At 39.9% G+C, this 10,848-nt stretch overlaps 1 protein-coding gene across 1 annotated transcript; it reads left to right on the top strand.

Annotated features, from left to right (window-relative positions):
* Positions 1 to 228: 228 nt before the first annotated feature.
* Positions 229 to 8,358, top strand: LOC121868467 (UDP-glucosyltransferase 2-like; the record flags this gene model as incomplete). Its single annotated transcript, XM_042369125.1, is given in 4 exon segments — positions 229 to 410; positions 6,063 to 6,335; positions 7,456 to 7,649; positions 8,263 to 8,358. Coding segments are annotated over 4 exon segments (713 nt in total), but the record flags the coding sequence as incomplete, so codon positions are not given.
* Between the last annotated feature and the right edge of the window lie 2,490 nt (positions 8,359 to 10,848).

The raw sequence follows: 10,848 nt of genomic DNA, 5'->3' as shown, positions 1-10,848 counted from the left end.
ATTAATTGCCTGGTATGATTTATGAATTACGTCACTGATGTTCATATAAGATGTCAATTACTATACGTAAACAAGATGGAAAGTCTATACAGTATAGTCGACTTGTTCACGTAATGGAAATCTCACATTACTGACTGAGAATTGTTGGCCAAAACTACCTCCAGTCAAGTCTTAAATCCAGTATATAAAAAAATTGAAGCTGTGTCATCCGAAAAAAGTTATCTGAACGTTGTGATACATTATAACTTGAACACAATCAGATGCGGTGGTGGGTGTGTGTGGCGGCGTGTGTGGTGGCGCTGCAGGTGGCTGAGGCTGGCAGGATACTCTTCATGGCGCCCATCTCCTCCAAGAGCCACAAGAACTTCTACATGGGCATTGTCAACGCCTTAGCTGACCACGGTAACCAGGTGAGAGAGAGAGAGAGAGAGAGAGAGAGAGAGAGAGATATTTCTGGTGTTTAAGGTAAGCACAGCACATGTAATATTTTTTGCTTAAATATCACTAATTATACCATTATACTCGCCATCTTTTCCAACTTACAGTACTACCAACTAGCAGCTCTTGTACGCGGTCATCCACCTTATAATTAACTCATCATTACTCAGAACTCAAAGAATCACAATTTTTTTTATTCTTTCTTCCATCACCAAATTAAAGATTTGTTTCGCCTTAAAACCATTATAACTTTTCGTTTGCACAAATCAGTGCACACTGTACACTGTGGAGTCTAGTGGGCTACAAATACTTAAAATAAATTAAATAAGTTCCAGATCACCGATGAATCCCTAAACCCACCAGACGCATTAACTGTCTGGAAAGGAACATATAAATGACGTTATACATAAAGTATACTTTTATATTCCCTGATAAATCGTTCCAAAGTGGGTGTTGATGGCGGCGGGTGGTAAGTGTTGATGGCGGCGGGTGGTAAGTGTTGATGGCGGCGGGTGGTAAGTGTTGATGGCGGCGGGTGGTAAGTGTTGATGGCGGCGGGTGGTAAGTGTTGATGGCGGCGGGTGGTAAGTGTTGATGGCGGCGGGTGGTAAGTGTTGATGGCGGCGGGTGGTAAGTGTTGATGGCGGCGGGTGGTAAGTGTTGATGGCAGCGGCTGGTAAGTGTTGATGGCAGCGGCTGGTAAGTGTTGATGGCGGCGGGTGGTAAGTGTTGTGGCCTTTATCATGATACAGAGCGAACTGACCGTCGTCGTCGGTGCAGACACACACACACACACACACACACAAACCGATTTTAAATAGTTTGCTATGCATGAATTCACCCAAATTACATATTATAATTATTTCATATGATAAATGCAAAATTCCATATGTTACATACACAATATGTTGACAACAGAAATGCAAAGACCTTTAACAGAGTGAAATATATGTAACCATAGAAATTTATAACCATGATTCCACAACTGGCATGAACTATTCAACCAAGAATCTACGTGACATTTTGACCATTAATTAAGAAATAATTAAAATTGTATTATTATTAAGGTTAATACAAATTAATTATATCCATTGGTTAATTTTAATACAGCTCTTAATTTTATCCTATTCACAATTATGCTTCATCACAACGATCGATACATAAAAGCATAAGAATGGAGGAAACTGTAGCGGGCCTATTGGCCCAGACTGGACAGTCCCATTTACACCCAACCCCTATTGCTCATGTATCCATCCAACCTATGCTTGAAGCTATCCAATGTATTCTCGTTAATGATGATGTTTGGTGACTTGTTTTATTCATCTATTACTCTATTTACAAACCAATGTTTACTGATTTCGCGTCTAAATCAAAATTTATCTAATTTAAAACCATTGTTACGAGTTTGCTCCTGGTTGGATAGTTTAAGAACCTTTGTAATGTCCCCTTTGTTTAGCCCTGACTTCCATGTATACACCTCTATCATATCGTCTTTCACTCTACGTCACTCGAGGGAGTGCAAATTAAGATGCTTTAACCTGTCTCTGTACTCGAGGTTCCTAATAAATTATTTCTAGGGATTCTATAGCCATTCTGTAATACGGTGACCAGAATTGAACGACGCAATCCAAGTGAGGTCTCACAATCGAAGGATGTTGTTTTAGGATGACCTCTCTAGTCTTGTAACTAAGACTACTTTGTATGAAACCAAGTACTTTATTAGCCCTGTTTCGAGCAAATACACATTGATTACTTGGCTTAAGATTCCTACTTATCATTATTCCTAAATCTTTCTCACATTCGGATTTCTCTATAACATCGTTGTTCATCTGATATCTGGTTTCTCTGTTTACATCTTCTAGACTCATTACTTTACATTTGCCACATTAAATTTCATCTGCCAATTTTCAGACCATTTCTTTGGTTTTGCAGAATCCTCGTCAGATTTAATAGCATGCCCAATTTTAGTGTCATCAGCAAATTTACTTATGTTGCTGTTCACGCCGATATCTATGTCGTTTATGTATATCATAAATAATAATGGTCCAAGTACTGATCCTTGGGGTACTCCATTAGTGACGTTACTCCAATCGGATTCAGTGCCGTTAAAGCTCACTCGCTGTTTCCTGTCCTGTAACCATGTCCTAATCCATTTTAAAATATCTTCTCCAATGCCACGAGCCTCCAGTTTTCTTATTAGTCTTTTGTGGGGGACTTTGTCGATGGCTTTGTTAAATTAGAGATACCCCCTGTATACCACATCATAATCGTGCCCGACGTCCACTGATTCGAAAAAAGCTGAATAAAAAATTCGTAGATTAGTCAGACGTGAACGCCCACTTGTGAAGCCATGTTGGGAATCATTGAATTCAACTTGTGCTTCTCCAGGTGATTTCGAATGGAGTTTGAAAGTATTGCTTCCAGTAATATGCCTACAATTGATGTTAAACTGATTGAACGGTAGTTAGAGGATAGTGATCTATATCCGTTCTTGAAAATCCGTATTACATTCGCTATCCTCCCGGAATCCGGTACTACACCCGTTTTTAAGAAATGTAAAACAAATTTGATAATGGAACTATGCTCATCCTTACATTCCTTTAATACAAATATCTCATCGGGACCTGTTGACTTATTTGGCTTTAGCTTGTATTTCTTACTAACATCGTTACTAGTCACTACTATCTCGCTTAATCTATTTCCTTCACTATCTCTGTATATAGTCGGTGCCTCGGGAAAACTTCACGATTCACTCACCTACCGAGGGCCTCCCTTTGTCCAATAATATTTTTTAAATAATTTAATTATTTATCTATTTGTGGTCATTGTTGTTTGATATGAGTTTTCTGTATGGCATGTTCTGCCTTTGTGCATTAAGTAACTCATTATTTGTATTGTTGTGAAACTCGTCAACCTCAGATCTCGTGAACAGGTCATCCTCAACCGTAATATTTTGTGATGTTGTCGTTGAGAGGACTTTAGGTAAAGTAAGGTCGCTCTCTGTGGGTACATTATGTGAGGTCACCTGACGTGAGGTCATGTAATTCACCCCCAAATGTGATACTCCTTCTCTCAGCTGTCTTTTCAAGCTGGGACTTGAATTAAATTTTCCTTGCGACTACCATTCTAATTTGAATCTTACTTCTTTGTGATCGCTGTTAGCAAGTTCATTCCATACCACGACATTACTAATGAGATTTTCTCAGTTTGAGAGAACTAAGTCGAATATATTATTACTTCGGATGGGATCGGTTATATGTTGACTATGGAAACAATCCTGAACTAATTTAAGAAAATCCTCTGATTCTGAGTTACCCGCAAGGTTAATGCAATCTATTTGGCTAAATTTAAAATCTCCTATATACAGACTTTGCTTTGTCTGGCTGCTCAGCGCATATCATCCCAAATAAGTCGCTCATTAATCCTGTGAATAATTTTTCCCAATCATCGGTTAATTCTATCCGATTGTTCCTGTATTCAGTTCAGTTTTTATTAATTTATTTATTTCGTACTTCAGATTATCCCTGACATAGATTACTACTCTGCCTCCTTTCCTAATCTGCCTATCGGTATGGAATAATTTATAACCTGCAACTTGGTATTCGACAGGTAACTCACAAGTTTAAGTTTATCCAGGTTTCAGTGAATGCTAACTTATCGATTTTTTCGGTACATACCAACGGCCTAATTTCATCCATGTTGGTTCTTATACTTCTACTGTTTGCGTCGTACATATTTAAGTTAGTCGTGATCCGAGTTCCTTGTCTTTTTTAAGTTTTAACTCCCTGCCTAATTTAGTTTTGTTATCATTCCTAGCACTATTTATCTGTAACCTTTCACTTTGTTTACCCGCTCCCACTTCATTCTCCTCGATCCCCATGCTCACATGCTCCCCTTGCAGTTTAAAAACTTCGACGTCTTTTGAACTGCCCACTCGAGAGATCCAGCCAGGGTTACATCCCCATCTCTAGCAAAAAGGTCCCCTTTGCCATAAAAGTTGTCCCAGTTGTCAATGAATGGAACTGATATCGACTTGCAATATCTGTCTAGACCAACTGCCCTTGACAACCATTCATTGCTGTCTTGAACTTATCAAGGAGCTCCTCACTCCTACACCGGCCAATATTATTACCACAATATATTGTCTATCTTGTCAACTATATCCCCCACCCCAGTTCCTGGCAAACACACCTTCATCTTATTTTAATGTTGCCACAAAAAGCTCTATCCAGGTACCGTACCTGGAAATCGCCAACAATTCAGGTTTTTGTACCTTCCCTGTCAGTCCTGTCCCTGACTATGCTAACGTCCAATTCGTCTATTAAAGGACTAAAAGAATTTTTACACTTAGCCGTTGTTATTTCTTTGGTGTCTTTTCTCACCACCAGTTTGGTCGTTCTTCTTCTCATAATATTCCATTCGCTTGCGTTTTCGTCAGACTCGGGCTTTCCTTGTCTCGTGTCTTCTTCCTTCATCCTCGCTATAACTTCCATTAATTTCAAGTTTTCGTCCTTGACCTTCACTAACTCGGCCACTAGCTCGGCCCTCAGAAGGGCACAGCTCTGTTCACAAGTAGCACTCGCCGTCACTGACAATCATTATTATTATTTTTTTTATTTAGGCACCCCACTACATCCTTTTGTAAGGTGAAGCGCCGAAGCATTTACAGCACCCAACAGGGAAGCATGCTAAGTTCATGCTTGCCTTTATGTCTCATGAGTTAAGGGCGTAAAAGCCTGAAGAGTCCATGGTTTTATATCACCAAGTTATTGGAAGCTCCAACACCTTTACCTGAATACGAATTCGCAACTTTCGACTTACAACAGGTACCTACTTTACTGCTAGGTGAACAGGGACCAATGAGGGCTAGGAAGTATGTCCGAACAACTTTTCCACCGGCCCGGGAATCGAACCCGTGACATCTCGCTTGCGAGGCAAGAGCGGTACCGGTCTACCAACGGCGCCCCTACAATTAATCCCCGGGAACTAAGTCTGCCGTGACCTTTCCTCTAGCGAGGTCAGAACACCACTCAATGAAAAGCATTTGGGATAATCTCAAGATCGCCCAGCTAATTTCATCTGATGATTTAAACAACTTGACTTAATCTAGTTCTATATAACTTTACTTAAAGGCAACCTACCCTAACCTAGGCTAACTTAAGTAATATAATCTAACCTAACCTAAAGTTAACCTAGCCGAACAAAACGCTAACTCTCCCTAACCTAACCTAACCTAACCCAACCCAACCCAACCCAACCTACCTTCTCTAGGTATAGCATAAGGGTCAAATTAGCTGCCCTGCCTATAATCTTTAGGTGACCTATCATTGAAAAAGTGAAACGACAATATTTTTCACGTTTCAATTCATTTAAAAATTATGTTATTGTTACACAAAGATTTGTGAGAGAGTCGCAATGCAAGACAATGTCATTTATTTTGTTAAGGAATTTGTTAGTTTTACATATTGGTTAATCATTGTTTAGTTTATGGGAGTCCATTAGTTAGGTGGGGGAAATATTCGTCAAATGCAGTAGTAGTCACAGAATACGCATTATGCAAAGGTTATAATGCTCCCTACAATATATGTACAGATTATAATAGTGTATCCAATGTACATACACAGATTACAATGGTGTCACCCTACAAGCCAGCCAAGGAGAGGACCAACGTGAGAGAGGTGGTGGTAACAAACGTGGATATTCTGAAGGTTATCCCCAATCTATTTGAAGGGAATAAGTTCTCTGGTCCTAAACACCTGATGTTGGCTGTGCCCACTATGTGCTCTGACGCCCTGTCCTCGGACGAGATGCAAAATTTGTTGAAAGAGAAATTTGACTTGATTCTTCTCAGTGCATTCCTGGGAGACTGCCTCCTGTCTGTGGTTCACCAACTGAAGGTAAGTTAAGTGTACTGTTTTGGATTTTTTCTGATCACCTGATGATTAGTTCCTCTCAGTTTATTTCTTAAGATGATTAAACTCCCTTACTCAACCCGGGGGTTAGGTTAGCGTTAGGGTGTTTAATCTTAAGGTGAAGTAAATTAAGGGGGGCCATTCTTCATTAGTTGTGTATATTTTGATTCTGTGGGTATTCGTATCACTAAAGAATGAACGTCACTGAAGCCTTATCCTCAGAAATATAATTACGACAACATAAATCAGGAACTGGTCGTGAGCTGCATCATTTGTGGACTAATCAGTTAATAAAATATTAGACTGCATATGGCTGCCTGGCGTGGCTAATATGTTTAATTGGCTCACATGAAGAATAGCCCCTTTAACTTATTTCACCTGATGATTAAACACCCCAATGTCATCTGGGAGGCGAGGAAAGGGGGGGGGGGTACATTAGGTTGCTGCCTTTTTAGAAAGCTAAGGGACCTTCCCTTACTATACATGGGTCTGGTACGAGAAGTGCGATGCTGTATGGTAGTGAATCGTGGGTAGTTAAGGAATTTGACGTACGGAGGCTTGAGTGGGCTGAAATGAGAATGGTGAGGTGGATGTGCAATGTGACACTGAAAGACACGAGCCCTATTTAGAGCTAAGACGGCGGCTGGGTATTGAGAGTATTAGCGAAGTTATGTGTGAAGGCAAACTGAGGTGGTTTAGGGCATATGGAAAGCATGTATGGAGGAGACCAGTGCATGAGCCTAAATGCGTAAGCAAAGAGAGAGCCAGAGGGTAGACAAAGAGTGACATGGAGAGGGGTTGTAAGAAATGACGTCAGAGTTAAGAATCGACAAGAAAGACTGCAAGAGACCATGAATTATGGAAACGTGCTATAAGATGATCACGGTTAACCTATGCAAGTGAGGAAAACAGCTGTGAAACGTTGATGATAATGAAGTTAAGTTAGGTTAGCGTTAGGTTAGATTAGGCTGAGTGAGGTGAGGTTACGTTTGGTTAGCATTCAGGCGCTTAATCATATGTTGAAATACGATAGAGCTAAAATTCATGCGATTCGGTTAATTTCGAATTTAAAATACCAATAACATTTCTCTTTCTCTCTCACCAGTTGCCTTTCATATACGTGAGCCCAGCAGGAATGATGTCACCTTTCACTTCACTGGTCGGCAATCCAGACTTCCCGTCCTTCGTTGTGAACCCCATGCTGGAGATGAGACACCCCTTGACCTTCACCCAGCGAGCGATCAGTACCTTGAGTGGTGCTGTGTTTGATGGCATCTTCAACTTCTACATCGTGAGCAGGTAAATATTATCATCAATTATTATCAACAAGTAAATAGATATACATTATAGCTAGTCAGTATATTTACACATTCAACGCAGGTATATAAATAGACAGTAAAGGTATACAAACAATGTACCGAGATAGAGCTGGTATACAATGTACCGAGGCAGTGCAGGTATATACAGACAATGCTAAACAGCATTATATAATAAAAAATATTATCACTGGTGTTTTGTATAGACTGTGCTTTATATTATTATACTAGTCAGCTTCTCATACAGGATAGTTGTAGAAACTTTGAGAACAGTTCAGTAGAAGGACCAGAATAACCACTGATAACAAGAGACGCACCACCAGCATAGCTGCTGACTATTTTCTTGTGGTGGAGGACACGGTGGAGTATGGACTGTGTTGGGGGTATGGACACTAGATAATACGATGTGATGCTCTGCAATACGTTGACAAGTTGCCGATCACATACACACACACACACACTGTGCAGGTATTGTAGTCATGTCTCTTAAAACTTAAAAAAACAAATCATAGAAGCCATGTTTAATATAATATTTATGTATTGCTGTACCCATCTCTTCAATATTGAGGCATTTAATATACCCGCATCCTTCACAGCGTGGAGGCAGAATGTCGACGGCGCGGGCTGTGTCCAGATGATATGCCCAGCCTTTCGGAAATGCGACGAAACAACAGCCTTTTGATAATAAACAGGTGCGTGGCAGCTGTTACGTTAGGCTACCCTCACTTCTCGTACTCTTAAATTCCAGGTATTTGCAATTTTTAAGTCTTATTAGCAAAACCCCCGGGAGGTTTTCCTCCACAGATGCAGGGGATTAGACCTGTTTTATAATCATCTATAAGTTTAGTTCTATTAGCTGAAGATGTGCCCCCACCCCACAGCTTTCTTAACCTAACGCTAAACTACCATAACCTAACCTAACACGTAACAATGGTTATAAATTAGACAAATTTAGATTTAGGCGCGAAATAGGTAAACACTGATTTGGAAATAGTGTAATGGATGAATGGAACAAGTTACCAAACATCACCATTAACTCGAATACGCTGGATAGCTTCAAACATATGTCGGAGGGGACATAATTATTAGCAATAGGGGTTGGGTGTAAATGGGACTACCCAGTATGGGCCAATAGGCCCGTTGCAGTTTTCTTCAGTCTTATGTTCTTATGTACTTTAACCTAATCTAACACTAAGCCAAACTAACCTAACTTCATGCTAATCTACCTAAACGGCTAAACCTAATAGTTCAGGACTATTTCCTAAATCAACATACAGACGAACACCTCTCAGGGTAATAATATACTAGATTTAGTTCTGTCAAACAGAGAAAACTTCATTAGTAATGTCGAGGTAGGGAACGAATTCGCCAACAGCAATCACAAAGAAGTGAGATTTAAGTAGAACTTTTTGTCAGTCGAGAAGAAAATTCCACTAAATTCCCTGATTTCAGATGGGCAAACTTTGATAGGTTGAAAAGGCAGCTGAGACAAGGGGTATTATGTTTGCGGGTAAATACATGACCACACACAATGTACTCACAGAGGGCGACCTCACTTTACCTGGTGACCTGACAACGAAAAACCCACAAAATATGACCGCTGAGGATGACCTGATCACGAGATCTGAGGTTGACGAGTTCAACAACAATTTAAATAATGAGTAAATTTTTTTTTACGAGGATTAGCCCACCCAGGCACATGTCACTGACCCACACCGGGGACTGGGGGTCGAACGTCATTGATGACTGTGGAGACAACCCCATAGTCTTACTCAGTGGAGGAGGCAATGACGTAGGTAAGCTTACCAGTGTCGAACTGCGTAAACTGTATAGGGAAGCTCTAGATAAGATTAGGGTGAAGGGTGGAACTCCTATTGCTTGCTCTATCCTACCTAGACGTGGTGCCAGTCGTGAATGGATGTCCCGTGCAATTGGTTTCAATTGCTGGTTCGAAGAACAGTGTAAAGAGCTGTCGACGCCATTCATTGATAGTTGGAGCCTGTACTATGGTGATGATTGTATGTATGCAAGGGATGGGGTGCATTTAAGTAGGAAGGGGGTGGCGGTGCTAGCGAAGATAGTTGACAGGGTAGTAAAGGTGGGGTTTTAATATGTCCAAATCCCATCAATGGTAAAGAGAGGAAAATACCATGTGAAAATAACAGCAGTGAAACAGAAGTAGATAATGCTGAAAATATAGTTAGTCATAATAACAAACATTAAAGTAATAAATGTAAAACAGATAGAAACGGAAGAAATATATTGAGTGTTTATTATACTAATAGTAGAAGCCTATGTAACAAAATGGACCAGCTCAGGGCCATTGTTAGTAAAGAGAACATAGATATAATTGCAATAACGGAAACATGGATAAATTCAAACAGCAAACATTTTTTAGCAGAATTTCATATTCCAGGATATAACCTATTTAAATTTAACAGAGTAGGAAGGAGAGGGGGCGGTGTAGCAGTGTATATCAGGGTGTCATTAAAAAGCTGCAATAAATCAAACATTAAAACAAATAGCGACAATGAAAGTATTTGGGTAGAGATTGGTGAGGGCAATGAGTCTGTAGTCATTGGTGTTATATATAGACCACCTAATTTGAGTAGGAACGATGGTAAATTGCTATGGGAGGAAATAAAGAAGGCATCTGATAGACACAATGTATGTATTCTAGGCGATTTCAACTTTTCAGGCTTAGATTGGAAAAATCAACTTAGTGATAATGAATCTGAAGATTTTCTAGAAGTAGTACAAGATAGTTTTTTTATATCAATTCATAAACTCGCCCACTAGAGGAAATAATATCCTCGATTTAGTTCTCAGTAATAATAAAAATCTAGTAAAAGATGTTGGGATTGGAGACGAAATAGGAAACAGTGATCATAAACCCATATATTTTAACATAATATGGAATGGCAGGAAGAAGGAAAATTCGGCCTTGATCCCGGATTTTAGGAAGGCTAATTACGGTAGCTTAAGGAGAGACCTAAGGGATGACCCTGTGGTCAAAAGATTAATCCCCCCACACCTCCGGAAACTGTCAACTTAGGACGGGAGAACCCCGAATTTAATTTAGCAGCTACTTATGAACAATTTATTGGGACAATCCATAATGCTCAAAATAAACACATCCCTAAAAGAAAATTCAGATCGATACGGAACCAACCAAAATGGAT

Source organism: Homarus americanus, unplaced genomic scaffold (genome assembly GCF_018991925.1).
Source record: "Homarus americanus isolate GMGI-L3 unplaced genomic scaffold, GMGI_Hamer_2.0 scaffold53780, whole genome shotgun sequence".
Taxonomy (NCBI): Eukaryota; Metazoa; Arthropoda; class Malacostraca; order Decapoda; family Nephropidae; genus Homarus; species Homarus americanus.
Note: the sequence above shows the minus strand (reverse complement) of the source record. Positions and strands in the feature narration are given on the sequence as shown.